Source organism: Falco cherrug, chromosome 6, assembly GCF_023634085.1.
Source record: "Falco cherrug isolate bFalChe1 chromosome 6, bFalChe1.pri, whole genome shotgun sequence".
NCBI lineage: Eukaryota > Metazoa > Chordata > Aves > Falconiformes > Falconidae > Falco > Falco cherrug.
In genome coordinates, this window is record NC_073702.1 from 5121152 (window position 1) to 5143177 (window position 22026).

Here is a 22026-nt window from a genome sequence, read left to right on the forward strand (position 1 = left end):
TCATTTTTCTTTTCAGTCTTTATAGATTGAGATCTTCATATTTCAGTTCTGATTTTTAAGCCAAATAGTTTTGTTAGGCAGGCTTTTGTGTTCATTTGTTTTAGTTTTTTTTTAAAGCTTAAATCCTGGGAGGCTACCCAGTAGAAATACTGGTTTTCGTACACAGATCTTCAGATGGATTTGTGATTCATAGATCTTTTCATTAGAGCCTTCTGTATGTAATAATAGAGATGATTTTTTTAGAATTATTTAGCAAAAATATTATAAAAATACTTAGTACTAGACACATTAAATTCAGGTATGTTTAATTGAATGTTTTTAAACCTCTGTACATTTGAAAGCATTTGTACCTCCTACTTTGGATGTAAAACTTTTTCTGGGATGTCTTAAATACGTCAGCAACCAGTGTTAAGTAATTTTTATGTTGAACTTGCATAATTAAGATCTCATGAAAGAGTGTATGCTGAGACAGGGCTATTGAAGAAATTGTTGTGTAAATAGAGAAACTGGCAAGCAAGATGAAACAAATTAATGTAAAAATAGAAGAGGAGTGATAAAAGCAGAATAGTCCATCTCTGTTAGAGAAATGTGAGGAAGGAGCCAGAGTAATTGTTTCCTTTTTAAAAAAGATGGTTAGTGGTGCTGGTAACTTCTGAATCTTTCTCTGAAGACTGTAGAGTTTAAAGAATCTGCATTATCTGTACAGAGATTTATGAGCTCATGTCTGTAAAACTTGACAGTTTTCAGGATGTGAGAATTACTCTGTGGTCTGATGGTGAGGGCTGTCATCATCAGAGGAAGGGTTTGTTCTGTAAGTTGAGTTGAAACCTAAGCCAGTGAATATGCTGGCTCTGTGAAGTTAGGAGTGACAGTATGCTCATGTCCAAAGGTGTTTTACATTCTAGTTAACTGACAGGTTGATTGGTAGTTTATTTGTACCTAATACTTTTGAGTAAAGTATGTTCCCTTTTGCAGCTTTCACTGTGGAGTGAAGAGGTAGATGATCAGTAATTTGAAAGTGCCACTGAGAAACTGCTTAGGGACTGGTGTAGGCAGAGTTGCTCCAGCTCTACTTGAAACTGAATTGAACTTCAGCAGCTCTGAAGTTGAAAAACCATGGAAAATGGACATGTATTTGTCTTGTATTATAAAAGTCAGAGGGATTTTTTTCTGTACCTCCAAGTATTTCAGTAGACTAACAAGCAGTATCAGTTTTCAGTCAGAAATGTGTACAAAATGGTTAGGAATAATTGAATATTGTGACATAGCAGATCGATAATAGTTGTGTGCAAGGACCTTAACCAAATTATTTTGTAGAAAGTCAACATGACTTTGCAGAGTCGTCATTATGTTTTGGAATCTATATAACTCAGAATGTTGTGTTTCCATTAGAACATTTTTGTAAGGGGAAGGAAAAGGCATAGTAATACCTATGGGACTTAACTTATTTCATTAATAAAGTAACATCTGAAAACTTGTCACAGTCAATGGCTTGCCTCTGAATTGCAGAAACATTAATGAAAACCTACTATCGTTATGTGGAATCTGTATGCACCTGAATTTTCTCCTCTTCCTGCAGGAGGAGCCAAGTGATTTCTTTAATGGTAAATATAGAGAGAGGTCCAAAGCATGATTTTTCAATTAGCCACTCAAGAACTGTTGACTGGTTCAGTGTTGTAGTGAAATCAGCTTCAGCAGGTTATTAGTGCTACTTTGGTGACATACTGCAGCTCCTCCTCTCAGTGGTTAAAGAGCAAGGACAAATGCTGTTACTCATTGTACAGCTCCACTCATTCCATGTGATTATTCTGTTCCTTTTGTTAGAAGGATATTATTCAATGTAGCAATTTTTTATTTAGTTATAAAGTTAGAAAGGAAAAAGTTTTAAATAATAAAGTCTGGTATGAGTATGTGATTTATTGCAATGTTCACAGGGAAGTGGGAAGCTACAAGAAGTGAACAAAGGGGTTCACAGGTGGAAATAGATGCCGTGAGGCTACAAGGAATAACATGCCAGAAGAATTGGCTCGCATGCATCATTTACCCATCTCGTATAAAGTGTCATTGAGATGCATTGCGTTTTATCTGATCCCTGGCAGTCATCCCAGTCAAGCAGGTGTGCCATTCATCATGCTGCTGATTAAAAAAGACTGTACTGTTCAAGTTAATTAGAAATTTTAACGTGTAGAAAGTTGAACATGTTTTTTTAAAAGATGAACCACAATATCTGCATTTTAAGTTCATAAACCTAAAAGCCTTATATAAACTTTGGGTTTTAGTGTCAAAAATACTTGCTTACATGTCACATTCCTTTTCTGCTCATTCCCCTGTCATTCCAAACTTTCTGCAATATTCAGTGCATGTATATTTTGCTGTTCACCAACAGCCTCTAGTTTAATTCTCAAGAAAATGTGCATGGAAGAAGCTCAGAGAAAATTTCCATTCCCTCCTTCCCACTTCCCTCTCCTCCTCCCCCAAATTGCTAATCCTTTCTAGTAAGAAATCCTTTCTAGAGTGTTATCATTCAAATACTTGTAATTGACCTAATAAGAATGAAAGCAGCATAACTGAGAATGAAAGCAGAATAACTGGGAGTATAAAGAAGTTTAGTTATCTGTTGAGGCTTGCACTGGTTTTAAAATCTATTTGTCTTTGAGATCTAATTGACACTTGGGAGGAGATGGCTTAGTGAGAACACTGTGGACTTCCAAAATGAGAACGAGTTCAAGTCTGAAACTTGGTGTCATGTTGATAAGAGAGATTCCCTTGCATTTTATAATTCTGGTGAAGTAGCAAATGAAAGTGAATACTAGAATGAATTTTTTAAATGGTAAATTTTGACTTTACATTTTCATCTCCATTTATGAAGTTGTGATAGTGCCTTAATGTAGCTTTCTAAAACTATATGTAGACCAGAGTGGAGATTGCTACAGGTAAAAAACCAGTGCATGATAATAATTTTATGCTTTATCCCAGTGAGTCACACACTCCAAATTAAAAGATTATTTCCGTATTCTGAAGTTTTATTTTGGGAAAGAGTAAATAATACAATTTATGTAAGCTCTAATGCCAAAGTAACAGTGTCCTCAAATTATAGTTCCTTTAAGAACTTCAAAGAAGCAGAAGGGAGATGATTGGTTTCTGTTTGCCACTTTGGTTAGTATAGTCTCAGCTAATTTGAAGTTTGTGTTTTACTTTTAAAGTTGTTGTTGCTGTTATTATTCTTCAGAGAGATATTTTTTGGTACTTGAATTTAATGAAATCTTTCCTGTGTGTTTTTGTCAGTGTGAAACATATTCTTGTTACATATTTCTCACTGGCAAGTCAGTTTTGGAACTGCACAGTAACCTTACAAGTGATCCACAGAAGACTTCGCTTGTGTAGAAATTAAAAAAAAATTAAAAAACCTTTTTTGACATTTGTTTAAATATTTCTCCAATGTACTCATTGCTGTGATGAAGCGGAGACTGACAGTGAATTTATGAAATAATTTGATTTTTTTTTGTTGTTATTTTGTGTAGACACGTGATAGAGGATGCATTATACCGTGAGCCTCAGCTGTAAATTCCAAAATGATAACATGTAAATGCAAGCTACAAATTCAAATTCCAAGTATGGGCTTTCTCTACTGAAAAATAATGTTCCACTGGATGATTTCTTACTCAGAATCAAATATTCTTAAAGTATTTTACTACTTTGAGAGTATTCTCAAAGAGTGTGTTTTTTCAATTAAATTGTATCTAAAAGTTGAATAGTGGAAGCTGTATTTGCTGACACAGCTGTAGGCACTAATATGGTAATGACTGTGTGGATAAGGAAAAAAGCTAGGTTTTTTATAACAAAATGATCAATTATTCTATGCAAACAGTTACAGATTTAAGTGAAATATCATGTTATATTAATATTGTTTGAAATATTTGGCCATCAGGTTTTTTGATCCTTGAAACATGTAAGTGCGTTACTTTGAGTTGTACAGCCCATAGTAAAATACAAATGTTAATTCTCAACTGCTTTCATACTTTTGCCCTTTACTGACTTAATTTGAATAATACAGTCAGTGGGTCATTGAGTTAAGTTGAACTATATAAGGGAAATGGTACAAAATTAACAGTCTAGACCAAAATGTTGCTTTTAGAACTGGCTGGTTTACTGAGTTCTGTATTTGCTGTATTTTATGACCATGTGATTGGTTACACATCAAAGTTTGGTTTGGTTTGGTTTGGTTTTTTCCCCCCAAATGTTACTAAAAGCACTTACAACAGATTCTTTGTCTCTACAGTAAAATATAAACCAAAATGAATAGAGAGGTGTTTTGGTAATTCACCTAATTTTTGCTATTACTTTTGTTACTACTAGAACTGTAGTTCTCATTGGTTATTTACTTTTCCTTAAGCAAGTCATAATTTAACATGGAACTATATAATCAATTCTCTTAACTGTCGACTAGCTGGTTTCATTAGTTTATTTAATTAGATGGTTTTTCTCTGGTAAATGCATCTTGATGGATGTATTCATCTCCATATGGAATTCACAGTCTTTGAAAATGAATATTCAAGATCCAACTTCAGACAGTTGTTTTACAGTAGTGAAGCTGTGTTACTGGGTTGTGCCCTAGTTAGGGAGTCTGCCAAACATGAATTTTGAATGATGCTCTGAAATATTTTTCAGTATGTAGTTTCAATCTAAAGTAAGTGCTACTTGTGTGTTGAAGTGGCAGATGTGTTTTTTAATTTGGCTACGAATGACTGCGGTGTCCTGTATCAGAAATTATTTTTCTTCATGTTTTTAGTGTATAGAATCATCTTGGTTTCTCAGTATATCTTTCTAGATAAAGGCATTTTCCTTGAACAGGACTGTAAGGATTTGCGTCCCTGAAACTTGTTTCAGCCTTGAGTGTTCTTTGTAAAAATTGCTAATTTGTTGAATCTTTCTGTGTTGACATTTCCCAAACTCTAATGTTAAAGCATAAATAAGCAGTTTACTAGCAAATTTTTGCAGTAGTAGCGTATAATCTGCTTTGATGGGCAGTCTTCTAAGTGAAATATTTCTCTATGGAAAAAGTAATTATTTTCCTTTTGTTCTACAGCTCCTGGAAGGAAGCTTTGCCAGAGAAGTTAGCCATGAAGTGGATGGCCTGATATTTCAGCCTACAGGAGTAAGTAGCGTAGAAATGGATTTTTCTCAAAAAATGTTTTTTCACTCTCAAATGAGATTCTCACCTTGCCTCCCCACTCATCCTTCCCTTTACTACCTAATTTTTGTTTCAGTCAGGATTACTTTGCAGTTGGTGCTGATTTTTCCAGCTCCTCAGACTACTTAAATTCAGCTGGTTGCAATCTAATTTGTAGTATGTGTGACTTCAGATTAATCCATGGTGGTAGTTTTTGGGAATCAACTCATGTTTTTTTTCTGTGCATACTATGACATGCTGCTAAATAAGGATTTTTTTCTTACTGCATGGGTTTTGTAAATCTTTCAACCATTGATTTGAGCTCTTGGATTATTTTTCTTTCTCAGGGATGTTCACGTGTTAAAATGTTAATTAAATTTGTGACTCATGTTATTTTAGTGCGATTAAAGCATGATATATTCTTGAGCCATATCTGCCAGTATAAAGGTGTATGACTGGGCTGGGGGAAGTCACCAGAAGAACCGCAGATAACAAGAAAGAAAAAATGTAAATAGTTCTCAAGCAGGAAGGGTGTCTTTAAAGGAAGTCAGTAGCGTGACCTTCTCCATCCTACTACTGCTCCCTGTGATAGGATGGATATGCTGCAGTGTGTATTGTATGTTGGCATAGAGAGTAACTGTAACATCAATCCATGTTGACTTTTTTCTTAGCCTGTAAAACAAGGAATTGGTTTTGATTATTTCACATTTGACAGATATTTCTCCCCTTATAGTTGCTCACAGAAAATATTTGTATTTAGTCTTCCAAATAAAACATGTTTTTCTGGTCTACTTCCTATATTCTAGATCTTGGCAAGGGTGATGACACTCCCATCTGGAAATAAGATTAACCTCTCTTTATCACAAGTCATGTATCATCAGCTAACCATAAACTTAACTGAAGCAATTAGACCAGATACTTTCTCTTTTTAAAAAAATATATAGCTATTTCCCAGTCAAAGCAAAACTACTAGGGTAAAGAAAGTTCATACTTTCATAAGAAGCCCTCATGGTGTCATGAAATATTGTTAAAATCTAAAGCAGTTGTAAAGGCTTCTCAAAACTACTTTCCTGAATATTGGAGGTTAAGCTGTGGCCAGTTACTACAGCTAAATTTAATATTACCTTTTCTAGTTGAAATGAAATTACTGAGAATGTGTGTCTCTGCTATTGTTACCGGAAATTAATATCTGATACGTTTTGTGTTTCTGGAACTTGTGTTTTCTAATTTAGCATACTGAGAAATTTATAACCCACGGAAAAACTAATCTGCTTGCATAAATGCTTATAAAAGTTTTTCGTATTTAAAACATGGGATATATTTATTTAGTCTAATGTAATGTTCAATTTTCAGTATTATTTCAAGATTTATGGAATGTAAGTTTGTTGCATCTGTTATTAAACTGATTTTCCTGTATTAAGCCATATGCAGTTTTCTCAATGGCTTTTGTAGTGGAGAAAATATATGCAGAGCAAAAGAAATTATTGTAAACCTATTAATTAGGAAATAAGTATTAAAGCTGATTAACTGAAAGGGGTGAAGCTAATACAAATAGCTGATACTGCTTTTTTATTTTATGTGGTACAGAGGGCATAAATTACTAGGTAATAATACAAGGGCAACAGAGTATAACAATGCATAAATGATCCCTTGAGTATACTAACAGATAGTTTTTTTTTTATTGTAGAGTTATATGTGTGATGTATGACATGTTTTCACAGAGGAAGATACCTATTGTTGATCAGGGTAGAGGCCTGCCTTTTGGTCACCGTGAAACTTAAATACCTTTGTAAAACCAGTTTGTCTCAGGTGAAGAGATCAATGGCATATCCAGAAAAAGACAATTCTCTAACAACCATTTTTATTGACATACTTGATCTTGCAGAAAAAAAGACAGAAATGATGCTGAGTTTTAGAAGATCAGGGAAATTTACGAACATCTTTTGGGAGCTCCTGAAGTCTCCTCTGTGTTTTGAGTAGGGGAAAACAAAAGTTAACAGGAATTGAAGCAAAATCACAGAGAAGGATAAAGTGGCAGCAGAGGAGGATGGATGGGATGTGGCCATTTACAGACAGGAATGTTTTTGTGGAGAAATATCCACAGTTTCCATACTTTTAATAGTTGAAGCAGCATGCAGAAGTTAACTCATATAAAGAATGTTGAGCTTATTAATTCAGTCTTGTGGGTTTTTTTTTCCGTTTATTCAGGGATGTTTCTCTTGATCTCTGGTCTTAGACACGGGCATTTAGACCTGAGTATATGGATATATTCCCCACTAGCTATAGGCAACGCTGGTATTGGGAGTCAACATGAATGAAGAATATTTTGTTGTTTTGAAGTTTGGTTTAATTCTGCCTTATAACAAAAATCAAAATACCCAAAGTGATTTGTGAATATGGATTATGCTTTTGGCCTCTAAGAGGTGTGGGGTTTCTTACTTTTCTCTTGGATTTGAAGAGATTTGGCATCGGGTACCTGTGCATTAGTTCAGTTTTGAATACATGCTTTAATAAAAAGGGATTTATGAAAAAGTTTTACTACAGAATCTAGGGTTTCAGTAGACAAAATAGGGTTTATTTTTTTCTATTAGTCTTCCTATGTAAACTGGTATTATGAGCAGCAAGGTTCTTGTTCTGAAGCAGAATTTGTTTTGCACTGTGAGTGGTGATAGTAGAATCAATGTTAAGGGGTAAGGAGATTGTTTTCTGGCTGTGCAGTTAGTTTATTTTGCAAGGTCATGCTAACTGAGCATTACTATTCCTAACTAATTAACTGATTATTTGAGTTACTTAAATTGGTTATATTCCAGGGTATACAAGTGCTTTAATTTCGCAATGACAATTGAAAGGCAGTGACTGAGGCCTCCCTTCTTCCCCCTTCCTCCCTTTCCAGAGACCAAAAGCTTTCACAGCTCATGAGAAGAGTGTGTTTAGTGAAAGTGATGGAGGTTTTTGCCTTGTTTATGATTTAAGAATGCTTTGTCAGTGATTTGATACGTGTGCTTCATAGTGCCTCCCCTGTGCCTCTCCTGGATTAACTTACTGCTCTTTAACAACTCTGTGGTGACAGACAAATATAACATTTTCTTACTATTGTTTTTCCTCCTCCCTTTGTATTCTCTGCCTTTTTTGTTTTTCTTTTCATGAATCCTCTGTATCCAACAGCCTGTTTCCCACATTCCTTTTGATTTCCCTTTTATGTTGCTTCTCCCTAATGCTTCTTTTCCCTGCATCATTTTCTATCCATTTAAGAACTCCCGCGTGGCTAAGCCAATTCCATTCCATCTGATCAGCTTTCTGATCCCTCTACATGTAGCAGGTTGGCAGAGCAGGGACAGAAGCTAAGTGCTAATTAGGAGTGAAACAGGCCAGCAGGAGACTTTGTGGACAGGTGTGTCCCTGGGATCATGCCCCAGACAATGAATGAATTAGTTTGCAGGTAAAAACCGAACACCTGATTTACAAATTCACATTGGATCTTTCAATACTTTTTTCTAAAAGTTTACTTCAAAACAGTGAACAATTAATGCATTTGTTTTAGGACACTTGCAGTTTGCCAGCCTCTGCGTTTTTAATGGAAACCTCAAAAAAGGCTTCTTATCTTTTGGTGGCAGAATTGGCTCTCTGACCTGTGCCCACCCATCAGTGAAATTACTTTTGTTATCTGCCTTGTAAATCATACCTTTGCTAGGTATCTCAAGGCTGTCTAATTTTTATGCTAGCAATCTCTTAATAACGGCCTTTCTTGCTGGCTAGAACTATTATTTTCCCTGGCTTGGGAAAAGAATGTAGGAATTATTTTCTTTCTTTAGCCACCTAAAAGAAGGCTCACTGGCCATCAGTTAAGAAGGCCTAAGGACAGTTTTTGAGCATCTGTGGAAAGCTTGTATCAGAGTTTCTTGTCCTCTATTCCATCTTTTTGCCTCCTGAGCTGTGTAATGTTTTTGTGTTGGCTCAGCCTGATTTCTGTTTGGTACTTCTCCATGCTCTTGTTTTGGGTGAGGAGTAAAGTCCAGTTGTGTGAGTTTGGGATTTTTTGGGGGAAGAAAGAAGGGCAGCTGCCGAGCTGTGTTCTAAGTTAAATGTTATTTTAAAGAATGGCTGAATTATTTAACACATAACTCTCCATACTGAGTACTAACAAAAAGCTTAGCCTTTAAAATGAAAGGAGAATAGTGAACAGGTTTTTATTACTGACTAACATTGCATGAGTTTTTAATATATCTTCCTTCCCCTCCTATGGCAGCCTTAGTGATGATCTGAAATGCTTGGTTGCCTGTTAATTAGTTGTGCTATTCCTATTGTATAATAGGCTGTGTTACTTTCTGCCATTGTAAAAGTTCACCCAAAATCATTGAAGTTAACGCTGAATGAAATATCTCCAAAAGGTACCACCAAATAAAATATCTGCAAAAGGCCATGTTTTGTTTCATTAAGCGGTGCCAGTTTCTTCTAAATAATCCGATGTAATTGGTAAGCCTTTCCTTCAGCAGTGTATGTTTTATTGAATGGTCTGTGATTTTTTTAAACATAGGTCAGGTCAGTTGCTGGCCTATTTCTGAAACCCAGACATCACATTTACCAGTCACGGGACATCAATTATTGTTAAATATTTCTATTGCACTAGCAAGTAGTGGCTTCAGATAGGCTTAGATATAGTCTCAGTATCAAACCTGATATATAAAGTCTTGGGAGGAATCATATAACAAATTTTTGCTTCTAACAAATATACTGGTTTCTGGATTTAGCTTTCTAATTTTGTAGTGATTCATACAGGATTTGGAGGCATTCCATTGGAAGGGACCTGCAACAATTATGTAGTCCAACTCTCTGACCAATGCAGGACTGACCAAAAGTTAAAGCAAATTTTTAAGGGCATTGTCCAAATGCCTCTTAAAATCTGACAGGCTCGGGGCATTGATCACTTCTCTAGGAAGCCTGTTCCGGTGTTTAACCACCCTCTCAGTAAAGATAATGACCAGTTTCCTGATGTCCAGTATAAACCTCCTCTGGCACAGCTTTGAACCATTCCTACATGTCCTGTCACTGGACACCAAAGAGAAGAGGTCAGCACCTCAGTTCCTTAACATGGATGCTAAGACTGCCTGATTTTTTTTTTTTTTCTCCAGAGTTTTCAGCAGAAGGGAGGAAAATTTGGAGAGAATATTTTTCATCGGTCTTTGTACTGACCCACACTACTAAAACCTTTAATGTATCTTTAGAATACCTCTTTGCTAGATGTGATTTCTTCTGTAAGAGGAATGTTCATGACTGAATCTGTTACTAGTCAGGGGATGCTGTTGTCATGTCAGTACGCACTTTTTATGCTGTTGTAGGTTTTGCTTTAACAGAGAACTTGCTGTCAATCTCCTGAAATGCCACTGAGCTTTACAACTCTTTTCTGCCTATGAATAGCTGTTATATTCAATTTCCATGGCAATGTTCCTCGCCATTTGTCTCTTAAATAACTGGTCATATCTCAAATATACCATTCTATCATATGTTTTATGAACATGCTCAAATTTATTAGCAATGCACAGTATTTCTTTGAGACTTTTTCTGTGACTACAAGTAAAATTTTTATACCAATTCAAGTTTGTCTTTGCTGTCTTGAAGTGATTTGTTTTCTACATTTTCTGGAAAGTAGAAAATTAAATAAAAATAACAACAGAAATGCTACTTAAACACCAATAAGTAAGGTCTAATTAATTAGAGCTCATTTAATTAAATTGTAAGACTCCTATAGAAGTGCCATGATCTTGGAACATCGTAGATTTTTGATTTCAACTTACTTTCCAAGAACCTGAGATGATTCACACCTCAGGAAATTTGAACATTTCTTACACGTACGAACTCCTGGTGTCCACACTTGACAAAAGACGGGAGGGAGTTAGGAGTCGTGAGTCATTTTTAGCTCTGAATATAGCAAGGTGTAGCACAAGTTTTTCTTGTTTAACTTTCTGCTGTTGGTCCTGTAGTACATTTACAGATGCAAATGTATGTGCTATTTGCCAGAAGTGTTTAACCTGACTTCCTTTTTATGTCTGTCTAAACAGATGTCAGTTTCTTGAGTCTGATTACCTGAGGAAAGTGTTAGTTCTAATTGGTGTGTTATCTCTTTTTTTTGCTTATGACCTATGCCATCCGACGTTCTCTGATTTCTCAGGCAAGGAATTGCCTTTATGGGAGCTATCCAAATAGGTTCTTGAACTTCTGTTGTGCAGCTAAATCATCCTGCCTGCCAATGGCATTAGACAGGAAAGATCTTTCTTACATTTTACGTTATGTGTACTAGCCATCCTCAGGATTGTCAGTTGACATTAATATGGTGATTTCTCTGCATGTGTTGTTTAGAAGAAGGGGAAAAAAGAAAGCACCTTTTCTGGATGCTACTGTTCTAAATGTATGGAAAATAAAGATGTATTTTGTGTTAGAACAGGTAGAATCATCATTCATAAAGGCTTTCAAATATGATTTTTGCATACCTTCTTTGTCTCAAAGCTAGATGCCAAGGAGCTTGTTGAGTGCACTGGCTATCATGCTTCCAGCTATGTCAGATTGCATGAACTTTCCAGCTTAAATAAATAAAAAATTGTAGGAATATATACGGTAAATGCAACATTCAGGGGAGAATACCAAAGCCATTGTTCAGCTTCTGCAAAATATACTTGCTTTTAACAATTTAAGTCTGTATTCTGCAGATGATGTTAATTTATATGTGTGGTGGATCAGCTTTGAAAAACAAATCTTTTATGGCTGGATAGGGCAGTCCAGGAGAGCTGCTGCTTCAAATAATTGAAAACTTTTTGCTGAATTATCAGAGTAGTTGATTCAGCTCTTGATGCTTAACATACACTAATGAAGTGGTCACTTGTCTCCATGGCAGTGTTCCTTCTCATGCTAAATTTTACAGCAGTCTTTCCAGGACTGAGAAGTTGGTAGATCAGGAATGACTTGGAAATTGAAAGATATAGTAGAAAGTATTTTGTCAATACATTATTTTCTTTGGATCCTGGAATAGCTATCAGTAAACAGAATGCCTCATGCATGATTCATCTGTACTTTATAAAACTGAAAAGATTAAGGAAGATATCTGGAAGAACTACCTTGTTGTGGTTGTTTTTTCCCCAGTACTGTTTATTATGCATGCCAGAACGTGACAGCCAACAGACTTCTTAAGTTCCCATGAAGATCCTTCATTTTTATTAATCAGGAACATAGCTGTAAAGCAAAAACAGTGGTTTGTATCAGGATAAGGCAGAATGTGTTTTTGAAATGTTTACTGGGTCACTGTTCTTATAAATAGCAAATTTGAAAATGAATTATCAATATCACAAAAGGATAACTGAATTTTTGTAACTTTAGAAATATGTCTGTTAGGTGATAGCAGATATTATGAGATAAATCTTTGAAAGTAACTGTGTATATTTGGTGCCAACACATTAAAGTAATGACATGCACCGTACTGTGCGGAATGGTATGCTCTGCAAGGCTCAGAGGTGCCTGTGGAGTAATATTCTGTTTTGAGGTGGTACAACAGGACACAGCTGTGATAATTTGATCTCATTTTGGCTGCCATAACTTTAGTTTCAGTTGTAATTATACTCCTTGTTCCATTCATGAGCTCTCCTAGTCTTTGACATTCCCAAAATGGTGAACCAAGTCCATTAAGTATGATTAACAATCAAAGTATTGAGCTTGAGCTGAAAGCTGTAAATTGCTTTTAAGAAAATTCCATTGTCTTCCATTTACATGCATGCTGAATAATTTAGATGTGATTGTATCATACAGAGATAAGAAACATGATGAAAACTACTTATATAATTAGTGTGGATATTCCTAAAGCAAGAGTTTATTTTCTTTTAATGCTGCTTATTGTGTTTCTGAAATGAAATTCTCTTTTTCTCCATGTTACTCTAGAGGCTTTCCACTGAAATAGAGGAATGTGCAACTGTGACGTATCTGCTGGTTCATTCCGAAAGGGGAAAATGAATAGGAGTCTTAGCTGGAAATATCCCAGATTTGCAAAATGCAGATGTTCTGTGCACTTTGAATTGTTCGTTAAAGAAACAATTAGTACACTCGTTAAATCCTATCTGAAAGTTCGGACAAGTTTGAGCTGACAAACTGGATGTTGATTTTTTTCCAAACAGTGATCACTAAATCCCAAGAAGATCTTAATATCTGTACAGTCATACAACTACTGAAACAAAACCTGTGTTTTATGCAACACAGGATTCTCTAGAGAGAACTTTTAAGTTAGGAGAGCAATTAAAATGTGTGTCTTAGGGACTTGTCAGATTGCGAATTGATGTTGCCATTGTTAAGGGAAAATATGGCTTGTTCTGCTGGTAATGAGGAAAAGGAATGACATAAGAATAAAAGATAATTCTAAGTAGTTTTGGAAACACTCAGCTGTTTAACAAATGGAAGCTGATCACAGGATCCAGTGCTCATAGGATGAGCTCAGAACACGTGGAAAAAAGTTTGCTATATGGTTAACAAAACAAGAGTTTCAAGGTTATTCCTTTTGATGTATAAAAAGTAAAGTTCCAATTTTCTATCTAAATCTGTTCTACAGGATATCTGATGCATACTATGTTGAGAAAAGGTGAGGAAAAAATGAAAGTTTAGTTGGAGAAAAGAATGGCAGAGGTCGGTTTTTGCTAGTTTTTAGGCAGCATATTCCTTTGCAACAGTCTTAGCATCAGCTTAAACCAAGCAAAGAAAATTCAGATTTGGTTTTTGGGGTTGGTTCCCCCCCTCCCCTCTTTACACAGCTGGCTCAAGGGCAAACAGGAAAGAACAGCAGACACAAGCGTTACTGCTTTGCATGGTGTTTACAGAATATTTTTTAAAAAGCATCATTTTTAGGTAACACAGATTTTTCTGTTAGACAAATAAACTTGTATGTAATGGATCATATCATATATATTGTATTTCTCAAACCTTCAAGACTTTTTCAGAGCACTAACATGATTTTAGGATAATGATTTTGATTTTTTGAGGAGAACCAACAACACGCTAAAATACAGAGCACGGTACTATTTCTGTGTACTAAGACTGTAGAAGATAAACCTGTCCTTTCTGTAGATTATGTATACAAACAAAACTGAAGATGTAATTTTTCAGATGAGGCATACTGGTAAAGGGTTTTTTTTTGCATTTCAGACAGCTTAAGTTGTACAGTCATGATGCTTTAATTGTTGTTAGAAGATTTGGTTTAAACTTTGCATTTCATTAAAATATTTGAACCAGTGAAGAACATCAGTGTAGTTCTCATAATTTGCGTATGAGCCAGAATAGCCAAGTAGATTATTTTTGTGAATATTTTTCACATTTTAAAAGACTTCTGCAGGATAAGCTGTATTTTCTATGCTTGCTGTACCTGTTTATGCAAGGCCTGCTGATTTGCTTGGAAAAATATTATGGGAACTGTATTTTTTTACGTTTGCAGTGCTGACCCTTTTCAGTTTCTGGATTGAAGGGGCATGTAGCATCATGTGCCTTGTATCTAGTAACAGTCAGATAAGTGAAACTTAGCATTGGTGATCAGATCAGAAAATAGACTAGCAAGCATCATTGTAGAATAAATTGGGATAGTAGTTTTTGTCAGAGTCATGAGCTGCATGCAGATAGTTCATAAACAGGGTCTAATTTATCAAATAAATTGTTAATTGAAAATCATTCCCATGGCTCTGATTGCTATGCCCTAAGCTGGTCCGTCTCTGTGGAGAGCAACTGCAATACTAGTAGGAGTCTTCAGCTGGTTTTGAGAATTTTGGTTGCTGGGTTGATTGATAGAAAATTTAAAATTCTATATAAAGGCAGGTGTCAAGGATCGCTTAACTGTAATTATGAATTGGGCCTTTTTATTTTATAGTTCATTCTATGTGTTTGTGCATCTGACATGGAGTCAGATGTGTAATGGGAACCAGCTGTAATATAATTCTTTATGGTGCCATAAGTCTCTCTTTTTTTTTTTTTTTTTCCTTTTTTTTTTCTTTTCTTCCCCCAAAAGGCAGTGTTACTCAGACTTGCTTTATTACAGTTCATCAGTTTGCCTTTATGTTTGGCTTTGGCTTTGATACTGCTTGCTTGTGAACTATTAATGTTTTTAATAAATATTTACAGCTGCTAGATATACGGAATGTTATGGAACAAATACCAAATGAAAACTGGAATTAAGCTAGTACCTTGTCTTGGAGCATATTATAAATTAGAGTGGTTAGCTACTGTACCAGGGATAATGTTACCATGGCAAGAGCTTCTGTTTCCATGACATTTGCTTGCATGTTTTGCTAGGCCTTCAAAAGAAGTACGGTTTTGTCCTCTGTCAAATTTGGTGAGTGTTGCTCCATTACTTCTGAAACTCTGCAGCCTCTCATTACAAACATTTGTGACTTAATTTCTTGGCAATATTAATGGCAACTGGACTGGCCAGGAAAAAAAGTGGAGGAAAAAAGGTATTAAAACTTTTAGCATCCAGAAGGCAAGGGGGTTTTATAATGTTTTTTTTACTAGATTGGATATTCCAGCTTGATTTTAACTGGTTATATACTGCTCCACTTGTATACATTTTGGTTAATTAAAAAAAGCTTGCAGCTAGTAGAACTGAGTTTTACGCTTTTAGAAAAAAAATGTCTTTAGCTGTATAGCTAATGGCGTTATACTGTGAGATCTTTCTTGTGCTGTAGTGGAAATTTTGGATAGAAGTAGAATTTTAAATCAAGTAATGATGTAGCTCACAGTTTAAGAATCAGCTATTGGCCTAGGGGTAAATTACAAAAGCCTTTTTTTCTTAGGATGAAATAAGTGCTTTTGAGGTGTGAATGTCTTGGTAGGTATCCATAAATGGGAGTTTCCTGAGTAACTCAGGAAAACCTGAAACTCAGGAAAACAGAAAAACAAACGAACAGAGACAATATCATGGTAATCCACAGGCAGCTTTTGCATTTCTCCTGCACTGAAAATTTTTGACTGCAATCATGTATAGTCACGGTTCACTTCTGCAAGATGGCACATACCTAAGTACAGGTGCGTATGCTTCCCTAGGTGCTTGAATAGGAGTTAGGGAACAATACTGCTGGTTGAACACCGCTGTGTGTCCTATTCTGTCCTCTGCAAAGGGTGCTGGGGACAAGGGATGCATTGAGTCAAACACAATTCAGTATTCTTATGCCACCCTAAGACAAAATTGCTTGCCTTCTGTTCCTAATGAACAATTGAATGTTGTTCCCTTTGTATACCAGTCTTCTGTTCTAATTAGTTTTTAGTGTCCTAGAGTGTCTTTTTTGTTAAATGGTCTTTCTTCCCCCCCCCCCACTTGTGAGTGGGAGTCTAGAACTTTGATCCTTTGCGATACCTTTCTTGGAACAGATTATTCTGCAATATGTCTGTTTGCAACAGTTATAAACAATTGTCAGGATTTGAGCTGATACACCTTTTGAAACCTGTTTTTTTCAGAGGTTTTCCCAATTTCATATTTTGAAAGCACAAATACAGGTATGCAACTGCGGGCGAGATGTTCCCAGGAGCCTAAAAATCTGAGAATTGTGTATTTAATGCAACTAAAATTTTGGTCCATCTATTTTTAGTATTTTGGTAAATGAGAAATGGTACTTCCCCTAATATCCTCCCTCAACTTCCATCGCATTCATTGTTGCAGCTTTATTTTAGCCAAGATGTTTTTCCTTTCCACTTCAGCTGAATTTCTAGATCTTTCTGCCAAAACTAGTGCCACTGGCTCCCTGTCTGCTAACTGTAAGGTTCATGCTCTTTGTCCAAACTTTAGAATAATTTCATTTTAACAAATAGCCTATTAAATGTTTTTGGTTTATAAAAGTAATGTTCTCCTTCTGTTGAGGATGTAGTGTATAACAGAAAAGGTTTTTACAAGACAGCTCATAAAATGAGCATGGTACATAGTGTCCTTGGTGTTGAGAGAGGTGTAGCTCATGTCTAATCCTTTTTGGAGTAACTGCTGATCGACAAGCAGACTTGTTCACTTTGCTGCCATCTCTGTACTCTCCTCGCTCTCACTCTGCTATAAGAAACTTTTTGAAGGGTTCTATTAAAATTGTTTCACTAATAGGATTGAGCTTCACAGAAGTCTAGTTTATTGGCTCAAAATTCATACTAGCATGTTCATTATTATCTCTTCACATTTTAGTAACATGTAGATTGGAATAATAAACTCACTTTATCTTGGAGGTGGGAGGAGATTTGTAAAATACCTTCTGAATGTTGTCACAGATTTTTCCTTGACCCAATGGTGATATTTTTTCCCTACATTATTCTCAGTTGTGATGGAGATGTTAAGCTTTAGGTTATAGAGGTTAAAGAAAGGACTATTTTTATTTTATTAATGACATCGGTAAAAAGGATGCATGGGAAACTGAGTAAGTTGACAAATCCTTTAGAGGCATATCAGATATGAGAAAGGTTTGTATATTGGCTCAGGTTTGTCTGCTTTCTTCTTCCAGAATTGTTCAGTGACTGCACATCAAACGTTTCAGTGTTCACTTGATGGATACTGGTGAATTGGCCCCATGAGGAGCAGTTCTCTTTCTTAAGAAATTCGATTTTGTCTTTTAAATACATTCTACATTTGTTTGTGGAAAAGCCATGCTTAACCACTCTTTCTGTTCCCCCGTCATTGCTTGTAGCAATGTTAAAAGCTGCTAAGCCCGTTGACGCTTGTCTTTGCAAATGGTAGTTGTCATTTACCTCCTCCCCTAATTCTCTGCACCTTCATCTGCTTGCCTGCTCAGAGCACAGCTACATAAACAGTTAGTTTAATGTTTGGTGTAATTAAAGGAGAGGAAACATTTAAGAGAAGGGAGAGCAGAGAAAATGACAGAGATTGGGAACTGTCTGAAACCCTTCTGCCAGTAACAGAATGAAAGTTCCCTGCCAGCAGCAGCAAAGTGGGAAGGTGTTCTTCACAGGAGTTGCCCAATCCCAGTATTCAAACCAGAGAAGTCGTCTTGCATGTCCAATTGACATTTGTGTGGTCGTGCTCTGTAGAAGGGGGTAAAAAAAATGTGATGTGGCCGACACTATTGTTTTGTTGTGTTTTCATATTGGTTACAAGGCAGGACTAACAACCAATATCAGAATCTGCTTTTAGGGTGAGAATGATGCTCCCTAAGAAGGACAGCAAAAAGTAACTGGAGTTTTTTGAGTGTCTTCTTTTAAACACAACCTACACTTTTTTCCCCTTTAGCTGCAGTGCTAAGGAAATAGCTACCCTGTTAAATTTAACCCAGATCCACTGACTTACTTGTTCCTAAGTTAGAACGACAAGGGTTAATTTCTCACAGAGTGGGCGCTTTCTCCTTCAGCATGCTGTGTTTTTTCTTCTTCAAGGAGTTTTCCCTTCTCATTATCCAAATTACTCTCCCCAAAATGCAGTTTTATGTTGTATTAGTCTTGTAGCAGACTTGAAAGAGAAAATACATACTGGTTTTTTTCAGTGTACATTTTTTTCCCACTTTGCTTTTTATCTCCAAGCACGTCAGCTTGCTACTTGCAAAGTAAAAGCACTGCAAAGCACATGCTGAGTTTTGTTGATTTACTCTCATGTTGTATGAATGTTTTCTTGTGAAACTAAGGTTGTAAAATATGGAGGTTGCTATTTTAATCTACATAGCTAATGATGAATTTATTATGATTAAAACTCATAATTGTATAATTATATATTAGAATATGTAGTCAAAAATTGTAGTTTCTGTTGTTTCTTATAAAATATTACGGGATTCAGTATTCAAGCAAGACTCATGAATATTTAATTCAAGGAGATTTGTAGCCCTGTAAAATGTAATAAGCTAGCCTTTAATGACAATTTTGTGTAACATACGTTTGGCAACATGTAGAAAAAATCCTGCTGGCAATTCTCTGCATCATCTTTCATGCGTATCTGTTCAGCTCAAGGGGCTTTTTAGCTCTGGAATTAAAAAAAGAAATTAGACTATGTCTGAAACCAGCATGCTGCAATTTCTTAGTCTGTACTTGCACATTTCTCCTTATGTTCACATTAGCTTAAAGCTCTAGCCCACTGTTTGCCTTTTGATGTAAGGAAGGGTTTGTCCTTTTTTTTTTTCCAAGATTGGCATTCCTCAAGAAGTATTTTTGAATATATTTTTGCATGTTTCTATTTAGGGCCGGTAGTTTTCATTAAAATCTTCTTGAGCTCAAAGGTGATTTGTTGAAATATTATTCCTGGTATACTGATTATCATCATAGCTTAAGAAAAATGTCAACAAAATCAGTGTTGCGACAAAGCCTTAAATTTACAGGTTTTACCTCCTGCAAATGTGGTCTCTACACTGGTGAATTACCCAACTTCCAAATCAGGTTATTGTAGTGAGTCAGCCAAGAGCACTGCTGCTCAGTTCATGGAGGTTCCTTTGTTACACTGGGATGCTTCTGCTGTCAGACTTCAAGCACTGAATACTTCCCGCTGATCCAACCCAACTTTTATGAGATTTCTAGGTGCCTTTGATCACAAACTAACCATCCACAAAGAAATAAGTCCTCTGAGAGACTGACTTCCCTCACTCTCTGGTGTAAATTCAAGTGACTACACTTAAGCTTGAGTTGGGACAGAGGTAGTAAAAAATGAAAGGACAGAAGGTGAAGAGAGATTGGGGTTGTTGGGCTTTGAGAAATGAGAGAAGTTCTAGGCTGATATATGCAAAGCTTTAAGCATGTGAAATGTTTAAAGACATTGTTATGTAAGACATAAACAATCAATTTCATAAACCAAGTGATGCAATGAGCATTTTGCACTTATGCAATGAAAATTAATGTTTCCTCTTGACATCACTGGTTTCATGCAATTAAGGATTTTTATCACAGTGAAAGGTGAAAGGAAGATTAAGAAGGAAGATGATCTTCCTAAGACTCTTTCAAAGATTTGTTCTGTCACGGGGGGAGAGGGGAATAATAATAAGTATTGCTTTAGGAGACTAAAAGAAAAAAAAAAGGGAGCGGGGCCAGGAGTGCTTCTGTATTATCTTGGTTGTCCCAACAGTTTACTTCAGACTCATCCCTTTATCCATGTCAGCGACTTCTGTAACTGTGAATTAAAAGCTAATGTCTTACACAGCCCTCCGGAGATGAATTTGGATACAGTAATGTTAAGCATACAATGGAAAGATAATATTAACATTTAAAATTTGAAGTGTTATCAACTGTAGGATAGTTCTGAAAAGGTTATTGTTTGTACACACAGAAAGCATCAGCTAAGCATTGTCACAGTATCTAGCAATACAGTTGTCCAAAAGTTTTTCTGTTGTGTTTTCTAAATTTCAATTAGTGTTGACTGAAAATAATATAAATCAGCTAATAAATAAAATGGAACTAAAATTGCTTCTGCCTTTCACAGTCCACACTGTGGCTTGTCGTTGCAAACATTGCGTTTCTGTTAGGTATATTAGTACCTAATTAGATCTGAAAGAATAGCAGAAAAAAGAAGTGTTAGTGGTCTCCAATGTTCTTATTTAAGGAGTGTGTGAATCTTTCAGGTATGTAGTAATATAATGACTTGAAAAAGAGTATATCAATCTGAAAATATAGACAGCACGGTATCATCTTGTATTTGTAAAGGAAGCGCCTAAGTACCATATATTCAGTGAGGAGGAGCAAGTGACAGTGAGTGCTCTCCTAAATGAGGTATGTAAACATCTGTAAAGCTTCAGGTACTCCTCTTCCTCCATTCACCACATGGGAAACAGGTGCCTTTTGGAGAGCAGCTTTATTAAGCACCTACAACTCCCAGTCTCTGTTGTGCCTACCTTAGCACAGTCTTCAATGATTATTGCCTTCTTAAAAATAATTAAAGGTAGACATAACCCTTGGGCTCAGTGCCAAGCTAACTGCTGGAGTTTTTAGCAAGGATTGTGTTGAAGTCTTTAGGAAGAAAAGGGTTTGCTGATCACACGAGAGGAAGAGGCTGACTATTTTGGGAGAAAGGGTGGATAGAAATGAAGGAAGATTGATTTCAGTCCGTATTTCACAGGGTCTTTTGGAGATCGTGGTGAAACACTAATTTAGCCTAACTCTCATTGGCCTTTCTGGACATTTGTTTTAAGCTATTGAGCTTCTTATCTCTGAGTTTATTTATCTGTGTTTCTAGAGAGGTGGGGAATTAACAATGTATGGCTGTGGAAAATTTATGTAGACTTGGTCTTTTCCATTATATTAATTTCTGCTTAAGGCTGTTAGTGAGTTGTGAAGCTTAGTTGGAAAGAAAATTTCACCTGCAGAAGTAAGTACAATAGTATTCTGTAGTCACTGTGGTTACACGCTGAGGCCGTCTCTGTTCAAGTTAGTAATCCAAAGTGAAATAAAGAGAATGAAATAAAGCAACAGAAGGCAAATTGAAGTATCTTGATTGTTCTTCTTATTGCGTTAATTTTTCCTGAAGACTTGCACAGCATGTATTTAATGAAGTTATAAATACTAGAAAGTGGAAATTAAAAAAATTACAAGATAATCAATGGCAATATAATCTAATATCTTAAGTATCATCCATGGACCATCACCAGTTCCTTTGACCACAGGGACTGTAGTTCTGTTGTCAGGACATTTCTTCTGTCACAAAGGTAGGAACGAGTATGTGGCTTTTCAACAGTTGCCTTAGTTTGCCAAAAGTAGAATTTAAAATCTAAGACAGACACAATTTATTCCATTGCGGATCATATATATATTAGCCAATAATTTGAAGCCATTTATTTTTTTGGTTTTGCTTCAGACCAAATGTTAAGTGTTTCTAGTTCCAGATCATAATAAGTGAAAGGACAAGTACAAACAGAAGTGACCAAGAATAGGTTTCTGCTGCTTACAGTAAG

At 35.9% G+C, this 22026-nt stretch overlaps 1 protein-coding gene across 4 annotated transcripts in view; it reads left to right on the forward strand.

Moving 5' to 3' along the window:
- The window catches only part of RNGTT (RNA guanylyltransferase and 5'-phosphatase), a 193437-nt gene that overhangs the window by 95946 nt on the left and 75465 nt on the right, over window positions 1-22026 (forward strand). For all 4 annotated transcript variants that reach the window (XM_055713704.1, XM_055713707.1, XM_055713706.1 and 1 more), the window contains one exon: window positions 5087-5155. In XM_055713704.1, the coding sequence (XP_055569679.1) occupies window positions 5087-5155 (69 nt within the window). The remainder of the gene's footprint in view (window positions 1-5086; window positions 5156-22026) is intronic.